Source organism: Lepeophtheirus salmonis, chromosome 4 (assembly GCF_016086655.4).
Source record: "Lepeophtheirus salmonis chromosome 4, UVic_Lsal_1.4, whole genome shotgun sequence".
Taxonomy (NCBI): Eukaryota; Metazoa; Arthropoda; class Copepoda; order Siphonostomatoida; family Caligidae; genus Lepeophtheirus; species Lepeophtheirus salmonis.
In genome coordinates, this window is record NC_052134.2 from 8891384 (window position 1) to 8914623 (window position 23240).

At 28.3% G+C, this 23240-nt stretch overlaps 1 protein-coding gene across 1 annotated transcript in view; it reads left to right on the plus strand.

The window, feature by feature from the left end:
- The first annotated feature begins 445 nt into the window (after positions 1 to 445).
- The window catches only part of LOC121116545 (uncharacterized), a 55754-nt gene continuing 32959 nt past the window's right edge, over positions 446 to 23240 (plus strand). Inside the window, exon 1 of the mRNA XM_040710809.2 lies at positions 446 to 663. Coding sequence (XP_040566743.1) covers positions 631 to 663 — 33 coding nt within the window. The 5' untranslated portion in view covers positions 446 to 630. The remainder of the gene's footprint in view (positions 664 to 23240) is intronic.

Sequence of the window (23240 nt, forward strand, 5' to 3'; positions counted from 1 at the left end):
AAAATCAAAAATATATTTTTTTTTTTTGAGGTGGGGGGGGAGGCTACAGCCCTTCCAGCCAACCCCCTGTGGACGCCCCTGTATCATGTTACTTAAATACCTTTTATGTCATTTTTTAATTGATCAAAGTATATATATTTTAAAGGACAAAATTGCGTTTTGAAATGAAGCATTCTTCATGTGTATATACTACTTAACTATGCTATTAAATTCTACTTAAGATTCATATAAAACATTATTTTGATTACGATGTACATATTGTGTACAATTTCTGTTTGTATTCAAAATATGAATTGCACTCAATCTACACTATACTTCAACATACTTATGGATGAAACACGGAAAAAACCTTACACACCTTATTGTGTACAACCTGCGACTTCTAATGGATGTGACGTCACGAGCCTTTTTTATTATGTATATGCATGAAAAGAAGTATTGTATTAAGTCTCATTTTTGTCCCTTCGCAGTAACTTCAAATAAGTGAGATATACATATTGAGAAATATATATTTTTAAACTTTTATTACTTGTCAAAACCAGTAGTTTATGAATGATATTAAGTTGAATTGATTACTGTCAAATTAAGTTTTAATATCCATCTAAGTATTCCTCAGACAAAATTCCTGCCATGAATAATCCAGCCTATAATTCAGAGGAAAAGGTAAGATTATTATTATAATACTATTGTTGGGTCAGTCCTTATTTATTCCGTCCATTCTAGTCCAAGGACCGGTTCCTTTGGACTGTCAGTACTAGAACTGATTAAAAAAGAAAAGAAATAATGTTGAGGGACGTCATCAAGGACCGACCTTAATATGATTTTAGGACTGAAATGGACAGGAGTGGACCTAATCTGGAATGTACTCCAGTCTTCCGTCCTAAATAAATACTTACACAACACTATATATTACTAATACAGCTAAGCACATAGGTGTAAGGTCGGTTTTAGGGGGTAGACTCTTGTTTCAGGTCCCACTTTTTATTAAGACTGAAAATAATGTTTTAAAATTCAAATATAGACTGCTAAAACGGCTTTACATTCAAGTTAGGGTGGGTCTTGGAGCTGTACTCGAACTATCCATGTACGGTATAAGTAAACTTGTATTATCCAAAAAGATCCAAGACCCGAACTAGGTTCGTGTACTTAAACTTTTATGGATCATAAAAAGATCCACGGCACTTTCCAAACGTCAAAAAGCAAATATTATTATTGACACTTATACTATATTATATATATCGAACCTAGCATCTCTATTTATCTTGATAAGTGCTTGGAGCCACATCTGCATACAAAAAAGTATCACGTGTTTATTCCACACGTAGTTCCAAAACTAAAACAAACAAATACACCGTATTCGGTTGTCAGCTATCGATGTTTCTTCTTTTTCCTTCCAGTCACTTTTTTTATCATGGGTTGGTCCTATATAGATTAAATCATATCAGAATGTAAGAAATTATCAGCTATAATTGAATAATAATTTTATATTTGGAAGAATTGGCTAACTACTAACTGATTTTGGGTTTAGTTCTGTTTCTTTTTGAATTATAGGTTGCGAGATACAGTAAAGGTAACGAAGAGTCCTTTGTTATTAAAACAATAATTCTGATAATAACTAATAATTATCTTCTAATAGTACTAAAATTGTGCTATGTATTCTTTTGGTATCAGTAATCATTAAAAAATGTGGCTGAGCTAAGTATTGGAATATGCCATTTTAAGTTCTATGGCTCTTATAGTGGAGAAACTAACATAGTTGAAACCTATTAAAGTAAGAGAAATAATAGGAATTCTCATTTCTGCACATGTTTGCTATACTCTTTTTGCGATTAAAATACCAGATGATAACATATCAACCTGGAATTTTGTGTAAGATCTTACTAAATATCATACTTCAATCTCAGCAAGATACTTGATGGTATTGTATAAGATTATTCGAAATTTTAAAAAGGTCAAAATTTTTCGATTGAGATAGTCCGTTACTTGTATTTTTCGTCATTCTAGTTATTTTTTCTTAATTTTATTGTAGCATTTTCAATATTTATAAACTTGTTCTTAGTCTTTTTATTTGTGCCATCGTTTTAAACACGTTCGTTTGATTTGATTGTAGTATTTTGTTGTCTTTATTACTAGAAAAGTAAATTTAAACTAAAATGTTTATTTATATCTTTAATATGCAAATTTTCTTGATAAATAAAGGGGGGGGGGATGTCACCATAATTTAGATCCTATTATAATATGGTCCGAACTTTGGGTAAAATGCTTACAAAATATAAAACATGTACAATCTAATTTTTATTTCTGATCTAGATTTGAAAGTACAGGTACCCAAAATTTAATTGAGTATTTAGGCCCTAAAATCTGAACCGACCCAGATTCGAGAAAATGTGGCTCCATCTATTACTTTACTCTAAATCGCTGCATTATACTTAAACTTGAATTTACATACTATATATGGTAAAAGTATCATAATCTCCATATAATTTCAAATATTAACAATTTAAGTTCACATTTAATAAATAATGAGAAACTTATAATCTGTAGATATTTTCATTATGATACATAACTATCCACATTTTCAAACAAAATAAATAGCTAAAAAATATTTAAAATGTCAATCATATTTTCTAGTTGAAGAACAACTACAAACCAGCTAGATGAAAAAACAAATGGATGATGTGGAAGCTTCATCACTACAATTTATTAATTAATCTACTAATTTAAAATGATTAAATAGGTACACGTGTTCACTCCTTTGTTGACAAGTTATAATGAACTAATTATTATTTATATAGCAAAAATAATGTTTTAGATATGTAGTTTTGAATCACAAATTTGCTATAAATTAATTAGTGTGAGGGAATAGTGCAGCTAGTTGGTACGAAATGAAGTTTTTGTGCATATATATTAACCTTGCATTTCAGGTTTGAGCTTTTGTTATTGCAAAGTTTATGATAATATGCAATTTCGTAACATAATTAATGGGAAAATGGAATAAAAAATGAGTATTTGCAATTTTTGGTGTCAATTTGGTGTCGGTAGTAACTATAAATATCTAAGTGTTTTTATCAGTCCCAAGTTACCCCAAATAGCCTGAGCCAACTTTTCGCCCATGTAAACTTTGATTTCAAAAGCAAGTATCTCATTGAATAATTAACAAATTAACTCTATTTAACCTTTACAGTAACCAAAAATACTTATATTTTATAAGATATAAAGGGGTTAAGAATGCAAGGGAATACTTGAATTAATGAAGATAATTTGTCAACATGAAAGGTTGTAAATTCAGAAAATTTGTCACAGCTCTTAATTGGGTCATACCGTTACAACTTTCAAACAACTATAGCTAATGCAACACTATTAAATGGTTATTCGCCAAAAGTGTTGGAACATTACTCATGTGTCAACCATCTTCATTCTTCAAATCACTTTATTGAATAATAAATTGGGATACTCCGTAAAATAAGAATAATGAATGACCCTATATAAACAATTTTTTGATATCACAAATTATGTTACTACATTATACAAAGCAAAATAGATATTATATCAGTTTCATATAATCTTCTTTGAAATTTTAAATCTACTGATTTCAATAATACTGTTGTTTACCCTTTAAATCGAACTTTAGTTTGCAATTTAACTGTATTGGAATGAAAATTCTTTTGATGAAATTCCTAGAGATAAATTTATTACCGAGTTCCTTGAAATCCCCTACTATATCAGCAGGTGTAACGAAAACCAATTATACAAAATCCTTAGAGGAAAGCAATAGAGATACATAGTGATAGATTTTATCACTTTTTCAAACTTGACTTTTTTAGTTTATGTTTAGAACTGAGGTTTCATAAATTGAAGTTTAAATGGCAATAGTTGATTCTCTGATATGTTGTAGTAAGACTGTGGTCTAGTGATAAGGTTGCAAATTAGTGAAAACTGATGATTAGTGATGAAAATCATGCGCATTTTTGACATGTTAAAAAAAGAAACCGAAGATCTACATGGTAACCCTGTAATATAATGTAACTAATGCCTGGGAGGAGAGCAACTTAACTGACATGACGTTTAATTAGATCAGCTAAAATCAGCTGTGGCAAGGGAGGAGGGGGAGAAGGAAATAATCAAGGACATAAGCCAGTATTACTCTGATGTCGATTTTCAATTGTACTCGGAGTCTATCAAGGACTTACATTATAACTCCGCAACAAATCTTCAAAATACTCTCCGTCTTTTATGTGCACACACTAATATTCAATCTTGGTTTGAATATGATAGAAAAGAAAACTTACTCCTCAAGAATTAAATAACAATAAAAATAGCTCAAGATAAAATAAATCCTCTCCAGTTTGCCAACCTTGAAAAAACAGGCGAACTAAAAAATACGCCGATTTCCATCACTGCCGATTATATTGCAAAGACTTTAAAAGCCTAATAAATTACCAAAAATACAGCCTGAATAAAATTTAAGTTTCCGATCATATATAAAATAGCTTAAAATATGATCCATGATAAGATCAAGAATGAAGAAAAACTTTAGTCAGGCCTCATAGGTGAAGACTTATTAATAATATACCTTTAGTAATCAGAATGTATCCATCAATCATGATAAAGATTGTCAGGAAGACCTGAAGTTTAAGTTATATAAGACTTAGAATCATCAGTCTCTTATTCAAGCTATCATGATTAATAGCTTTATAAATTTAATAAAACTTCTAACTAGAGTTACTAAAAAAATATCAAGAGTAATAGTTATTTTGCCTAATTAAAGATTTTTATTAAAATCAAAACTATAAGTTTTAACGTTTCTACATTTGATAAAAAAATAAAATAAAGGGTGATGTTCTACTCATGATATAGACTGAGTTGACTTCTATTCCCCAAAAAAACAAAAAAAACTTCCTATGATCACCTCCTTGTAATCGTTAAGGTCTACTCTGATTTTGTATATTATGAAAAATTGAGGAAATACCTTCTTATCTGAACTCAAATTACTTTTTCTCGAAGGTTATATTGTTTCTAGCAAGACAAAGACAAGAAGACTCAACGGGTGTAAAGAGTTTTTCTCACACTTTTCGTCTAAGTAAGATTGGCTTTTATCTTTCCAAATCTAAATGTTATGAAAACTTTGCTATTACAAAGATTCAGGAATAAATCTAAACACAATATGAACAACCTATGGAATAATCTTAAGACTGTACTGGAATGATATGTAAAACTTATTAAGTGGTGTGGAAAAGGGTAAAGGGCATCATCCTCGTATTTACTTAGAGCTATTTTTTAAATTAGATGTTGCTATTTTATTTTTGACTAAGAATATTTCCTTTTGATTAGATTTCTTATGTTAATTGTGCTATTTCATATAAGTACGAAAAACATCAATCACTACTTCATAAAAATTCTTAACTTATATATGTAGATAAAATGTAAATAACAATGTAATTTCAATCTAATTATCCTATGAAATTATCTAATACTTGCATTTGTATCCGGTATTGCTTGGAGTCATTAGGCGTCGACGAACCGACAAAATTTACTCTAATTATATAGAAAATAACTCATCAACGAATACTTAATATTATTCTTTGTTTTTCATGAGTATATTCTCACTTTTTTGTGGAACTTAATATTATAAATCCCAGGCGAGTTAGTCATGAATGTTAGCCTTCTTTGGGCAGGAATTAGTGCAATTGTAGCTTCTAAGTAGTTAAAGGTATCCAGGCATTCATTTTCTCGATGGAAAAACCACCACAAACAAGGAGAGAGCCTTCATGACAAGTCTCCACCAGGGTAGCCCGAGCAGAGTTGCCAAAATTATTTCAAAACGTCTATGTGAAAATCTCATCAATTCCTGCTTAAACTTTCGAAACAGCTCAATTATTTCCCTTGAAACTCAATTAATTAGACATTTTTTAATTATTTTGATCTATTAAAGAAGTTCCGTCAATACCGGTCACATAGAAAAATTCGGTCTAAGAAGGTCCTAATAAAAATTAATGTAATTTAGTCTCAGAAAAATATAATCAACGTTGATCGGTATTATTTAAAGTTTAGTCTTTTATAAATGAATTGATGATCACATATTGTTTGTTTGCCAATTATGAGCATTTGTACAATGACGTCCAATAAAGTTTAAAGGGCTTCATATGCGTATAACTTATATAGTTGAAATTGGAAGAACATTCTTCATCAATGAAGTCAGACTAAGAAAATCAGCCCGTGATTCGTAAATGATTGAGTTACGGTCCACAGTCTGAGATCTCAGTCTTAACCAAAATATCCGTACAAATGGGTCAATAAAAATCACTTATAAGCCCGCCAAAAAAAAAATCGGGAAGGAGAGAGAAGATGTTCACTTTAAAGCAATCTGCTTAGGTTTGACTCTCATTTACTTCTGAAGAAGAAAATAATATGTGTAGTAAAAAAAATATCCATTATTTTTAACGAATTAAAAAAAATCAAAATAATGTTTATCTCTTTGGAAATCAAAACGGTTCTTACATCAAAATTAGCAGTACGGAATTGATAAAACCTAAAATTCCATTACAATAAGGATCTTTTTGTACGCCATCTTTAATAAACTGATAGTACTTATACAAGACAAGACTAAAACCATCTATTGGCAAAATATTTTTTAACTATACCTATTATATATGAGATACTAATGCATTAACTCCATTTCACAAATAAGAGGAGGGGGATCGGTCAAAGACCGAGACTCAAAACGAATAAATCTTTAGTTATCTCTACATATATAAACAAAGGTCCTGATTTTTCATTTCGTGAGATTAATCAATGTTTATTCTTGTTTAATTAAGTGCATAAGTAAATAAAAAATATGTTTAAAATAAATATAATCATATGTAATATTAGAAACATTCTTATAAATGCTTAATTTAATTCCGCTTAATACTTTTAAAAATGTGTATTTACACAATAAGTTCCTTATATTATTAGTATTAAAGTATTTTTATTGTTCTCTTGTCTTTTGGTAAAATAAATAAAATATACATTTGTCAAGAAACCTAATAAATAAATTTGAAGGTTTTAATTTTCGACATGGATGAATAAGAAAAAGTATATATTTAAGATTGAACTCTCTTCAATTTTGACATGGGTCATTAAGTTCTTTGTCATAACAATACATATGTAGTAGGTCAAAAATATAACCAATCTTGAATACAATTTCAAAGACAAGTGAACATCTCATTGTATTTATAAATCTTCATAAATACACTGGAGGGGTTTTAATTCTACAAAATTTAAGTTTTATTGTACGTTTATTGAACTCTCTCTCCAAGATGCTACGCACAAAGTAATCCAAAGGGTTCAGATCTGATGTGCTTGGAGGCCACATTAAACTTTGTTCTTTTGCTTCAGGAAGTCTGAAGTGCGTTTTTTTGCTCTTAAAACGATCTTAAGTCTTCTTTTTGCAGATGCTCTTGATCCATCTAACTCCTTGAAAGCCTTAGGAAACATCGTATACAGTTAATTTAGTCAGTTTTGTAAATTGAATAATGTCTTCCGACGCGGCCTTCATATTCAGAGGACATCTCAAATATGTTGTATTTTTCATCATACAGTTTTGTCAGATGAGTACAATTCCTTATAAATAGATCTCCTCAGGGTTACCAAGATATTGAGATCTAAACTTGTTCCAGATTTAAAATAATTACCATATATATGCAACCTAATATTTTATGATACTTTATAGGTAAATTGTAGCTTTAGTTATGAGAAAAATCATTTTAGGTTGCTTTTGTGTTGACAGGTTGCATCAAATCCTTATAGTTAAATTCAGACAAAAAATTAAACAATACCCTAAGTATGTACTATGAATGGGTTTAAAGTTATTGTCATACTTCTTGTAGGCTAGAAGTGCTTACTTCCGCATACATTACATATAAGACAATGTGTTTTATGTTACGGCCCTTATTACACTGGCCAACTTATATTTCTAATTCCTTAATACACCATCCCACGATTATGTTCCCTTCTGTTTATTGTTATTCCTTGCAGTAAAAAATAATTATTTGTTGTAATGAGCAAAATTGACACCAAAATTGTTGTCCCTATTTCGCAACTTCATTTATATCTATAGTACTCATAATTATTTCTTAGAATGGACTGAATCTATTCTTTACGCGTTCAAAATGAAATAACAGTTGTGAGTATTTTCAAGCAGAACCAAGGGTATTTTATGAACAGTTATGATGAAATTATTTATTCATTAATATTTTGTAATTGCGTCATGTCCAACTCCTTATAGACTATACTTGAGAATTACGTTTTTCCATGCCTTTAATTTTTATTTTTTTGAATCATTCGTGTTATATTTATGTTTATAACGGAACTACAATTTATATCAAACCTGCCTTTAATTACATTATAATATGTATGTATATATGTGTATTATTGAAAGACTCATTCCAACCGGAAGTAGGAGCTAACATATCATATATGTGCACATATGTATGCTTCATTCCAAGGTCTTATTTGCATGTATTCTTCCATCACCATCGCCTGTATGTATTTGCATGTCGAGACAATTGATATAATAGGCGTCTGGAGGATTTTTTTGGACAATTTTTACCAAATGCTTTTTTTGTTTTTTTAAATGCAAAATTTGAAATATAACTTTTTGTTTTGTTTTTTTAAATGCAAAATTTGAAATATAACTTTTTGGAAAAAATTCATATTTAATTTTTTTTGGAAGTGACTAAATTTGAAAAAATAAACATTATTTTTAGAAAAGAAAAAAAATTTTTATGTACAATTTTTGGAAATTTATAAAATTTAAATTAATTTTTTTTTAAATTCTCCGTTTTGAATGTCCTTTTTATAACACGGTAAGTGGATATAAAAAAATGAATGTGTATTAAATTACATATTAATAGTAGTCAATTATTGATTTGGACAACTTATGTATTTGGTCAAGTTATTTTCTTGAAACAAATGTCAAAAACAGCCTAATAAAATTGTCTAAGTGCTCCAAAAACTTTTTGTATGGTATTCATAATATCTAACATTGATAAAATGCAGAATTCTTATAATTAAACATATAATAAATTTTTAGTTTTTGTCTTTTTTCAAGGGATTGGAGGCACTGTTCCAACAGTGGTATAACCCGTCTTTTGCGGATTGCTTGCATGAAAAATGGCACCACCTGTATTGAAACAATGAAATTTAGTAAATTTCTCTACTAAATTATTTTCATATTTAATACAATTTTTATTAATCACTCTAAATGTCATGTTAACAAGTAATTGTAAACATACATTGGAACAACAGTGGTATTATCACCTCCCTTCGCAAACTGTTTGTATCGAAAATGATACGAATAAAGTTTCAAAACTATTTTAACCCACAACAAAATAATGTTTAAATCTGTTCTCTATTAACTGATTAAAATATTGTTGCTTTAACCTACTGTAAAACATCAAAATAATTATCTTCCAATATTTTTAAGTACATGTTTGAACAAATAAAAATCCGTGGGTTAAAAATGATTTCACGCTGAGGTAGAATTAACTGTTTTTGAATAATTAAAGAGACTTTTGATTGTAGTGTAAAAAAATATGTGGATCTATGGCTAGGTAGATGGGTAAAAAAATTTGTGTGCATATTTAATGTTAATTTAAAACATTAGAATATTTTAATATTATCTATTTGTACTAATAACCTAATTTAAATTGTTTTGATAAATAGAATGCATTTTTTTTAAAAGCTAGGGGTTCAACACTATGTAATATTTTACAGCAAAGTCAAAATGGTTTCAAAAATGATAACATCGTCGTTCTAGTGCTAACCAAATAGATAAGTAATTACAAAAAAATTGAAGAGTAAATGTATTTATTTAAGATCCATGCCAGGAATCTATTACTTATGACTATGTTACTATTATAAACATACATACTGTTTCATTTTTATTTTTAGTAATATAACTATTTTTTCAAAAAGTGTTTTCATATCTCAATTGAATATAACATAATATATGTACTTAATGTCAAACAGTGTAAATAATTCTATTTTTTAAATAGAATTATCACTATATAATTATAAAGAATGTACTGATACCATCTTTATGGATAATTCGGATCCCTCATAATATATAAAGAAATTTCATAAATACATAAAAAAATTTAGTGTTTTTTTTTAAATGTTTAACCTTTTATTAATTACGGATAGGCGAAAAAATACAAAGATATATCAATCATAATTAGTTAATGAATTTCAATTTTAAGTTCGTCCCTCGGCCTTCGATCTAATTTCAACTGCCTCACTGGTAAAAAAAAATTACTTGTGACAATAACAAAGGTCTATTTTCTACTATTTTACTGATCTGGTCCACACGAGATCAAATGGTCTCACTGATTCCTAACTGAGTTTTATATGTTTTCCCTAGAAATTGAAATATGTATAAACCAGAGCTCGAGTCCAGACTCGTGTCTTTTTTAATAGGTCAGGGACGGATACTGATGACTCGAACTTGGTTCAGGAAATATGGACTCAACTTCAGTTATGTTAAAAAAAAAATTATTTCAACATACAAAAAATACAAAAACATACAAAAAAATACAAAAAAAAAAACATACAAAAAAATATTTAGCGAAAAAGTTACTTAGTGGTTTCACAGAAAACCATTTAAACCAACTCTTACCGTTACGTACTTCTTGAACGACTCATGATACAATTCAAATGTATGGAGCATTAAAAATGTGGTTATTCCTAAATGGTTGCTTTTAAGTAAATTTCCTGTACAAGGCTGGAAATTTGCATAATCTTTCTTTCCCTCGCCCCACTCATTTTTTTATATTTTATTTAACTGAACAACGTTCTCTAGTCTAACTATTTCATTGACTTGATGCTGTAATTTTGCCTCCAAAAATGAACTAAGCTATATTAACCATATAAATAATTATACATAGGTATAATCGGTGGTGGAATTGAGATTATTAAGCCGATTCAAATACTTCCAAAAAGACCGAGTATTGACGATTCTGATACCGATTCCAATGCATCGGTACACCTTTAATAATTATTAAATCCTTCTAAAAAACTAAAGATGTATATCAAATTTGTACAAATATGCTTAACCTTCTGGAAGTACCCCAAAACCAAAACGTATTTCATTGCACGGTAAACAATGTAAAGATTATATCAATTACGTCATTTAAAATTTTGTGTCACTTTTTTCAACTGTTCCATCCATTTTGACAATATACAATGCAGTAAATGCTTGTATAAATATAAGACACCGATAAAAAATAAATCCTGAGTTGAAAATAAAATTAACAGCATCACTTTGGGATAGAACATTATGTTATTAGATATTCTTATTGGACTAAATTAATTCTTTTTTCATAAAAAACTTTATGAAATATTCAATACTATATGCAGAATTTTATTTATTTATTATTCATATCAATGTTTCAACCATTTTTATAAAAAATTATTTAAATCTAACAAAAAAAAAGAAAAGATTAATAATTTATAGGACAAAGGATAGGTTTAAACAATGAAGGAGGCGTTCATACTTCCTCATTGGGATGACTCTGTACTTCTTCTGGAATTCTTTGACCCAAATTATTGGTTTTTTAAGAAGCTTTGCAAAATTTAGTTTTCAAGGAAGCACTATATTCTTTTATTAAAAATATCAAATTTATATGAGGTAAAAACCCAGGCGAGATTTCAGTGGCTCTATGGAAACCTTAGAAATTAAATTTATACTGAAAAGTTTTAATGATATTACTTTAATTTTATAATAATATATAAATACAATATTAAATTTGCACTTTTGTATTCTTTTGTACGAAAAAATATTGCAAAAAAAAAGAATCTAAAAAATGAAAACGAAAAAAAAACACAATGCCTTTTAAGGAAAACAGTCCATTAAATATACTACACCTAGTTTAAAAATTGATAAATATACGATTAAATCATAGAAAAGGGATTTGGAAGATAAATATAGAATTGCATATAATTTGATTCAATATTTCAAGAGTTTACAAGTATTTGAGATAAAGTGGAGATTTGAAGGAATAAGAAGCATTTCTATAAATCTGGGGATATTTATTATCACATTAATAACAGAATGTAAAGCAGTGATAGTCCTACTATGGTACGCGAGCTCTAAAAGTACTTGTGTGAATGGCATAGATAGGTTAAGCCTCTGCTATTGTATATTAAGTTTGGCTGTAATGGTAGTCCATATATGGAGATCTTTACATTTTACAGATGGTACACTCTGTAAGAAGTCTGATAACCACTGTACTCTTTATTGACTTCTTTAAGTTCAAATATGTTTTTATTGTTTAGATATCAAATATCAATATAACTTCTTACTCAACGTCAAGGTTAGACTTAGTCATTGGAAATATCGGCAATCGCCCAAAGTGAAATCTATCGAGAGGCGTTTGTACGTCCGCTTTCTTTCACAAAAATAAAATATTTGTGGTGACCCGTTATACTCAGGGTGCAAAATAAGCCAGATTAGTCCTCTACCAAAGCCAATGTACTTCCAGGTATCCTCAAGAAGAGCTTTCAACTATTAAGACAATATTAAACTACTCCAGTTTTTAATAGCTTATGTCTCTCTTTAAGATTAAAAATAATTATAAAGGATTTAAAAACTAGAAATAGACAAATTTCACAGTTCTTTATTTAGTTGTACTAGTCAAAAATCAAGAGCTTTGATAGATGATTCTATATGATAATTAATGTGTAATTCATGAGTCAGCATTCTAAAATTATTTTTTAGAATTAAGTCATATTCACGAATTTTCTTTATTTTTTCAATATTCCTAGATTTAATAAAATATCAAATCCTTAGGAAAATTAGTTTAATGCAAAAAAATCCCGTTTTTAAAGTTTTCATTTCACAAGGAGCAAAGCATATTATTCTTGAGAACAAGAAAGATACATTTCAAACGTGTTTAATCTATATTATTAAAGCAAAATTTATCTTATGGTATATAGGTTCATATGAAAACAAGTCACCGGGTGCACTGCTCTATGATGTTTATCCTAAGCATATTTAGATCTAAGAAATATCTATGTATGCTTATAAATGAACTATTGCAGGCGTGTGTATATAGCATCGAATTTGTATACAGGGTGAACTGTATAAGAAACTAGGATACACCCGTATTAGCTAAAACATATATTTTCAAATATATGTAAGACTTTTATTGAGACATAAATATTATATCACACCTACAAAAATATTGAAAAAAACAAAATAAAATGAAATTCAAAATTCTCAAGAACAGGATACAATTCTAAGAAACTAATGACAGATTAGTTGTTGGTGAATGATTTGCTAAAATACAATATTGAACCTTTTTGTATTTTCAATAAAGTAAATTTGTATCAGTTTTTGTATTGATTAAGGAAATTATTTACCAAAAATAATACAAAATTCTGTGAATCAATTATAGATATGTATTATTATTAGTAAATAAGATCTAAGATTTAAAACATCTTTATACAACAGTTTTAAAACGTGCCAAATTAGTAATTACTTCACAATGATTTCCAACATATAAAAACATGACTAAGAAATCTTAAGAAAATGAATTATTATTCATTCTATTAATTATTCAAAAATCTATTTGATAAATCATGGTATGTTTCTAAGCTATAAAGTAAAAATGTATTTAAGAAAAGTTTCTTCTCTTTTGTTGCATATAATTCAAAATCTAAACAGTTGAGTCACGACAACTAATAGTAAGTACTGCTAATTAGTTTGCTGAACCTACCTGAAAATCCTACCATCAGCCCTGATTATACATTCTCAGAAACTTGTTACTACCTTTAAGTCCTTTATGTATAATCTTGTAGTCGATGCCAAGGATGATCATAATAAATAAGCATTATATTTGATGCTCAATTATTAATTTATATTAAAAAAATGTTGTTTTTGATGGCGTTAAATTATCCCTTATTTCTGTAATAAATTGATCAGGAAACCCCTTTAAGATCTTCAACTTATTTCTGTAACAAACCATTCTACATATTGTTACTTATAAATAAATAATTGAAAATTGGAACTGAAGATTCTATGTTCCTTCCCCCACTTAATTACCTTTATAGTATCAGGCAAATTTTTCTCCAAAGACAAAAAAAAAAAGCCCGAAATATCTGATAGTTAGCCAGATAAGTCAACCATACACAGACCATAATTGTCATATTATATATCCTCAATTTATAAGAAGGATTACATAAATATATATATTCTTAATATTATTTAAATCCTACATAGGATTTTATTCGATATTATATTATAATATTGGTTAGTAATATTTTATAATAATACTAGCCATACATTTATATTTGCATATGATAGCCAAAAATTTCTTCATAAAAACAATAAATGGCCAATATATATATATATATAACAACTACGAGGGATCAACAATTCCTGTCCTTTTGGAAACAGATCATTAGTATGTATATTATAATTTATTGCTTTATTTATTTATCAAGTAACGTATCAAGTGAGACAAGAGAATCAACAGCTGACATCAAAGCACGTATCCTATTTTTTACATCATACCTGTCATAATTTGACATTTACACTGTTCCTTTGAATATTATCAAGTCTTTTCGGAGCATCTTTCTATTTTTAGAATAGCAAGTACCTCGAAGGTTTAATTCACATATGATCCTAAAAAGGATTAAAGTTTTTCTCATCTTAAAAGTACAATAATGAACTAAAATGTATTCCCTCGCAAATCTTCTTCCTTTTTTATACAATTTGTTATAAATAAGTCACCTTGAAACTGTCGTAAATGATTAACATCATTTGATGATGTCCTTAAATTGTAAAAATAAGCTCTCACAAATATATTCAAATTTTTTCTACCATAAAATGTAGGCACTGCTCCAAAGTGTGGGAATACATTTTGGACTAATTTTGTACTACATATTCCATGTTTAAATAAGATTTAACAAAAATCATAATCGTTACTTTGGATTAAATTTACAAAATTATGATAGCGCAATTAAAAACTATATAAACAATATCCTGCGTCTTTTTTTGGTCTTTCATCCGGCATATTAAATTATATGTAGACGTTGCTTAAATTTGATCGTTAAAAGTTTGTCTGTATGCTTGTAGAAAAAACATTCTCACTCTGTGTTGTATATAATGTTCCCAGATGTATGTGACAATCATATTTATATTTTGATCTTAGAAATAATAATGCTTTTGTATTAATGAACTATTTCAGTCCTCTACATATAGCATCGAGCGTACTGTATATAATACTTCCTGATATATATATCATATACTTAATTTTGATCTAAGAAAAAACAATGTTGTCGATTTTTTCACATAAATTTACCATATAGGTTGCAATTTGAAGAAAATAATAAGGCTCCTATGTAAAAATAAATTAAATCTCGTAGGCGTTTTGTTAATGAGCGCTCTAGATACTAAATTATTCACAAGTCATCTCATAATATAAATTTTTTTCCTCAAACTAAAATTATTATTATTTCATTCTTGAGGAGAGAACACATATGAATATATATAAGTATTGAGTAGTTACATGTGAGTTCGCTCATGAAAAATGGGTAGTAAAACAAATGATTTCTTGAACATTTATCTTCGATATTATTAAATCTAAATGTATCTTGTAGCTTACTTCTAATTACTCCGGGCCTTTGTAGGTACTATCTTTAGTATATATAATTACAATATTATTTATTTTAATGAAGTTGATTTCTTTTAGAATTCTTGAAAATATTTTAGTCATCCCTTCTATAAAAGAGAATGAAATATGCATCTTTGTACGGAAAAAATCCTAATTTCTTTTTTTATTTCATTTATATATACAGGCCAATATTTCAAAGTCATGTTTAAATAAATTATAAACACTGTATCCAAATTTGCAAAATAAGTGACGATGTCCAAGGATTTGAACATTAGTGTATATTTGATTTAAGAGTATTATATTATACCCTATATGCAATTTCAGATAAAATTCGTCAACTTCTAATTCTTCTGTTATAATATGCATTTTTTTTTCTTCAAATACAACTTTTTGCAGTGCCTCTAAGGGGTTAATTAGAAATGATTTGTTGATATAAATCAACATAGTTTTTCAAAATGTACACATATAGTACAAATCCAATTTTGAATATTTAGGATAAATACAAGGTATGATTACATAAACACATGAAGACGTACTATAATTTAATTTATTCGACGTTGACTAATATTGATGGAACAATACAACAAAAACTTTTTACTGGGATATTCAATTCCAGATGTTCATGATACATTGAGTACGAATCTGTAGATAATAATTTTGTATCAAATCGAGATTTTGAGAATTTTTTATTTAAGTTTTGTGATAATTTTTACCCTTTTTACACATTTGAGACAACTTTTGTGTAAGAAAACATCAGTAATTTACATAAAAACAAACTATTTCTCTTCAAAACTGAATGTTAATCTCATATATAGTTTTATACTTCATTTAGGATCATCCAATCCTGAGGAAATCCGATTTAATTTGACTCCAGTATAGGTTTTACTTGAAATATTATAACTATATTTAAAACCAGAGTTGATGAGAACAAAATAATTACAGAAATAAAGAAATACAAGCTAAGCTGCATGCTTGATTATTCCATGTTCATTTAATTTCATAGTTGGATTACCGAAACGGTTGGAGATCTTTTTTTTTACAAAATTTTCACTGAATATTTGGTAATATTTTTTTTCAAAAATACATTCTACTGGATTATTGATAGTAATCCCTTATTTTAGGGTGTAATTGCCCCATTGTCTTCTACACTTTTTTTTTCAAACAAAAAAACGTCAAACTAAAATAGATGAAATACCCTATCACCAGTTCCGTGGCTACAAGAAAGTGGGGCGTGCGTGGGGGTGTTATGAGGGTTGTTTATTCCCATAACCAAAAAAAAAAAATCCCCTTAAATTTTTCATATTTTGTCTAAAAGACAATAGTTGTTGTAAAAAAAAAAAAATGAAACTATGTCAAAATTTGTCACATTCGGTAAAAAAATTATCAAAGTTTTGAAATCTTTGTAAATAAGTCACAAATTTTAAAACAAAAAAAAGTTTAATATTTCCTGAATAAACAAAAAATTTACTTGGAAAATAAAACATTATATACTAGTAGAAAAAATCTTAGTCACAGTCCTACTGATCACTTCATCGTCTCATACGAACAAAAGTTGAACTATTTAAATATTTTAGTTGGCTAAAATATAATTTTCAGCACCTATTTATCACATTGAATATTATAAAAAGCTACAATTATAAAACTATCTGCAATTAGTACCTTTTCAAATAAGATGTCCACATAGCCACAAGACTTCTTTATAAGTTATGTAGGAAATATGATAAGGTTTTGAATAAAAATAAAAAACACTCTTGAAAAAATGTTGGTTAATTATTTACCTAGTACCTACGCCAATCCAATTATACTGGTCTTGGTATGGTTAAGATTAAAAATATCTCTACACCTCTAATTGGTTTTATTTTTCAACCAAATTGATATATTTGAGATCAACCATTTTTTCTTATACAATAGCTTTAAAAAAATAGTTACATAGCTCAAGGGCTATACAAGTTATGTTCTATTTGCATACGTTAGTTAATTAATTCGTTTGCAAACAACAATCCTAAAATGAAAGGTTATCAAGATGATTTTTGATCAAATTTATCGCGAAAAGGAGCTCAAAACTAATAGCTGGATTGAGTTACAGATCTGAAATTTCATTTTTTATTTCTTAATTATAATAAGTTATTTGATAAATCAAATTTTATTCAAATTGGATGAAAAAAGTATATTCAAGTTTAAATTTTCAATACTCTTAACGATGTAATAACATATTAGGGTCTGATATACAATAACTCTAGTCTTTGGGGAGATAAATAAAATAATAAATATACAGGGTACATATATTTTTAGCCAACTATCCTAGTTTCCTCGTACCCAATGGATTGAAAACATCTAGTCATTCCATGTAAATGTTTAGTAACTATCAATTTTATTTAATTAAAATATCACCTTTTTTCTAAGTCATAAAATATTATTCAATAAAAGAAGAAAGTATTTTTAAAGCCCTTTGATCTAGTTTCTTCAAGAGTTGATCTTATTTAATAAAAAGATGTACTCCTTTGTCAATACATCCCAGTGCTGCCTGTCAGTGGCTTAGAGGGCCTCGGTGTTTAGGTGAAAGACACTGAAGGCTTTCCCTTTGACATACAACTAAAAAATGTGGTCGAGGTGTTGGCATCGCCCTGATGTAGAGGGGTGGGCAAAAGATTCATTCAAAACAGTCATGCAAAGGAGGAGATAGGTGTCTTTCATTGTTGGTGTCAAAAGTGGCATCTTCAACCTCACAAGGTTCTTTCCACCAACTTTTTTGATAGCTCTCTTGTCAGTCTAGTGTGAAACCCCGATATCTCTTGCATGTCCCCTAGTTGACTTAAGGGGATTTGCCTCGGCTTTTTGACAGAGCCCTTCTTCCTAGCTAACGTTTCCTACTTGCTAACGGTGGTCCTTGAGACGCCTAACTGCTTGGAGTGCGCGAATTAAAATTTATCGATCAGGTTGAAGTGTTGTTTTCTCGACTTGTATGTACTAGAGATGCCAAGTTTATTTTGTTTTGTACTAATTGTTAATGCTTTAATAAATGGAAATAGATAATTAATTAATTATAATGGAAAATAGGATAATTACGGTAAAATATTTGTGTTGTATATTTGTACAAAATTTATATTAATGCACCATCAACAGTTTTGTATCGAATATAATGTTATGTAATATCAAATACTCTCAAAACAATGTTAAGTTTATAATGGGCACCAAAGCATCAACAACTTTTGAGTTCTACATTAGATTATTCAAATAAGGAATAAAAAATGAAGTATATTTTCCTTTAAGTGAAGCTTTAATACAAAGTGGCGAAAAGCTACTGTTAGCTTGAGAAGATTTCTGGTCGTTAAAATGTCATTTTATTTGGTACCACAGATGAGATGAAATCAATTTATCCTTTACTTTAATTTTATTTCATGTCGTATGAATGACTTTTTCTTTTAATTGCTGAATTATCTTTCTTAATTTAATTGAAAGGGTGAATTCATTGAGGTTACTGAGTTAGTAATAGAGTAAAATTCGCTACAACCAGTGATGGGCAAGTTAATTTATCTTTTTAACTAGTTTAGCTAAAGTTAATTATTATTTTATTTTTTAATAACTAGTTGAGTAACAGTTAATATCGATTTCTATGAAAATTAACTAGTTAAGATTAACTTAATTAACTATAGAGTACCTTAAGTTAAATTAACTCAGCCAATTTTTTTTTTAAATTTTTTAATATCAAATCAATTTCGATATTAAAAAATAACTATTTAAGTTAGTCCATTGAGAAATTTATCAGGACATCATAATAAAGATTATTCTGTCGGCCTCTATAGTTGAATTTTCTCTACTTCCAATTGAACGATCAAGAAAAAAGTAAAGATTCAAACATACAAGATTTTTGAGTTTTTATGTAATTTTAAACTAATATGTAAAATTATAAAAATGTCGGAGATAATATAAAAACGATTTTGTGTGGAATGACCCAGTTCCGAAGTTTGATAAAACAGATAGTGTTGACATAGTGTTTAACTAAATTATCGGAGAACTAAGGGTTATTTCAAAAAATTTGGTTTTAGTATTTCAAATGACAATAAAAAACAACTTTAATTTTAACTGATTAAGGTAATCTAGTTGAGTTAAAGTTAAGATAATGTAATTTAAAAATTAACTAATTAAGTTAATAGTAAATTTTGATAAAAAAAAATAATTAGGTAAGTTAGAGTTAAAATAACACTGTTTAAATAATTAACTAGTTATGTTAAAAGTTAACTAACTAAACTTATTAACTTATTTAAGTTCGGTTAAGTTAAATTAATTTGCCCAACTCTGGCTACGGTCTCTACTTTGTATAAATATTGATCATGTGGTCTTTGCTTCTATATATATTTCGTAGGTTTCACGTCAGTACCTTTATTGTATTACGTAACCTTTTCTCCAAAAAGAGACATAAAAAAGGACCAAAATCTAATTGTAGTTAGCCAAATAAGTCAATCATACAAACTGCAATATATCTCTTATGTACATATTCCCGGTCTATCACTGTCTATTACTTCTTTGCCATTTTTAAATTGAATTTTATATATATTTCGTAATATTAAAATATACTTAGTAGATTATTCGATACTGTATTATAATATTGCTTAGTAATATTCTATTAAAACGTAGCTAAAAATTTGTAGACAAAATTTATTCATATAAATAATAAAATGACCAATATATATATTTTATAAACGACGAGGGATCAACAAGAAATTGTAGTCCTGTCCTTTTGAAAACGGAGCATAAGTATAGAATAACTCATTACGTTGTTTATTTATCAAAAAGAATATATTATGAAATAGCCAGAGCCATATAAGAAGAGTAACGACACCAAGTAAATACCCTGACACCATCCGACAAACAGCTGTAATAAATTTGTGGCCTTATTCAAATATAAAATCGACCTAAAATCCCAAAGTTAGGATAGAAATGCCTTCTTATAGCTCTGTGAAATACTCAAGCAAATCTGGAGACAAACATGCCAAGCTTTTTTCCTTTCCAAAGGATAAGCGTATCCCCAAAAAATTGATACTACGAATGAACCAGACTGATATCCTTACGATATTATACGTCTTCAATCGGATTAGTTTAAGGCTCCAAATTTTTTTTCGAGGAATTTTCGAAGATGAACATAATTTTTAGATCAAAGATTTATGAAATTATTGTCGAATCTAATTGAAAATTGAAAGTCTATAATAATACATATTTAATGGAAAGGTAATTCCTTATAGCCATAAAACCTTTATTTTATTTAGATTTCTGGTCATTTTCTGTAAATGTCGGTTTCATATTTATTAAGTATATGTATAATAGAAAAATTCGTCTATTTTTATTTCGTACTCGTAACGTTATGTAATTTGAATTAGTTGTTTAAACTATAATGAACCCATAATTTTTAGAAAAAGAAATTAATGTTGTCATTTAATATTGATTTTATTAGGTTTTATTTACTTTTAATGTAATAAGTTGTTTAAAGCCTCAATTGTAATTACATAACGTTGACGTAAGGTGGCGCTCCAGTCTAATATCACAACTCTTAGTATAGAGTTCTGAAAATAACCATGACGTATCAAGCGTGAGGAGAGAATTTTAAAGCTGACATCAAAGCACATAGGGTATCTTTGTGTTAGCGAAGTAACGCCGTGCTTTGCGTAAATGTGTTTATCCAAAAAAATTCTTCCTTTATAAAATAATATCCTTATATTTTGGACCATGATAGATGAATTACAGTTAACAGTTTAAATTATCCATTGTAGATTTGTTACACGTGAATGTTACTTATATAAAGGGTACAAAACAAATAATGCTTGTCATTTATGTATGAATATGTGTAGATTGTAGGAGTCAATACACATTTATCACATGCTTTGACAAAAACATATGTACATAAAACATTTACAAATGATCATAAATTAAATACTTTATTACCATTTCAAACTCGAATTTATATTAATTAGATCCTAATAGGTATATATGCTAGCTGATTCATGAGTGTCGTGACTTGTACAACCAAATTGTACAAGTTGTAACCAAAAAATGGGATGATTAATTTTAAATGAAGAATTTACAGTACTTGGGATAAGGATTATGCAATAATCGAATACTTCATGGATGATCGATGTATTATTTGTGTCATCTTTGACTATCTTAATACAAATTAATATAATAAAATTCTTCTGTAGTACATTATAAAATTCAAATGCCCCCAGTTATAATACTCATAAATACCTAATAACTTTGTAATTTTAATGGTTCAAAATGACATTTAATAGTTTGTAATTTGAAGAACCAATATTCTAATTAAATAATGAATTTTAACCTATTATTGCAACTTGTATAATGTGCTTATACAAATTGAGTGTTACTTTCGAGTTTAATTGGAAAATGACCAAGGAACAACTTGCTTATTTGAAATTAGATAGCTTAAGTCACTTTTATCAAGTCTTGAGTTGCATGTTCAACTCAATTCTTGAATTATGTAACTTAACTTTTACATGACTATTACGTAGGATTTATAGATCATATCCACACCTATGTCAGTGATCAAAAATATAAACATGATGGGTATTTAGAACCACAACGTACTCAAAACCATGTGCACTCGGATTATAACCATATGTTGTCTTTAGAGCCAGTTTTTGGAGACACACTGGGGCAATTGTAATTATCCTAAACCCCACTTTAAAATAGGGTCTTTCGTTGGAAATAATTTTGTTAAAACTTTAAAATCTACTTTTATAAATTTTTATAAAAAAAAACCTAAGAAACATAAAAAAACAGACTAGGATTGATCCATATAATAAAGTAAAAGAAAAAATAATTAAGCAACTTTATTATAATTGATCTATTTATTGAAAGGAAAAAAACAAAAACAGTATGAGGTTTGGTGATATAATATCCATTGTTCCGACCCTATTTGTAATAGTTTATATTATAAATGTTGTTCACATTGTCACTACTCATTTCCTGCAATTGTTCATTAGGTCTTCGTACTACATGAATATATATTAATGCAGACATAGATTAGGTTTATATAATTAGAGAATAAAGTATTAAAGGTATGGATACACATAGTGTTGTGTCAGTACTGATTTATTTGGGCCAGTCTAGTCTTGGGATCAGTTCTTAAGACCGTAATTCCTACGAATCAGTTTTAAAAAATTGATTGTCGTTATGAAAGATCGAACTTTATAGGGTTTTAAGACTGAAATGGATCGGACTGAACCTAGACTGGACGGAACTGTAGTCTTCATTCCTAAATTATATTATCTATAGGACTGACACAAACTAGGTACACAACAACAATGTCAATAAAGTTTTAAATAAGAAAAGAAAGAAAGTGCCCAATCATTATCTTTACCTCAGACTTCACTTACTCTAAAATTGGACCTGAGCGTTTTATATTTAATTTCGAGTCCAAAGCCGGACTCCGATAATACTGTTTTGCTGAATGGACTCGAATAATTATGACATGGAGTCATTAAAAAGTGGGCTAGAATTCAGCTCTACTGATTACCCAATAGCCTACAGGGCTCGGAGGTAAAACGTGGACTGTTAATAAATGCTAATTATGTA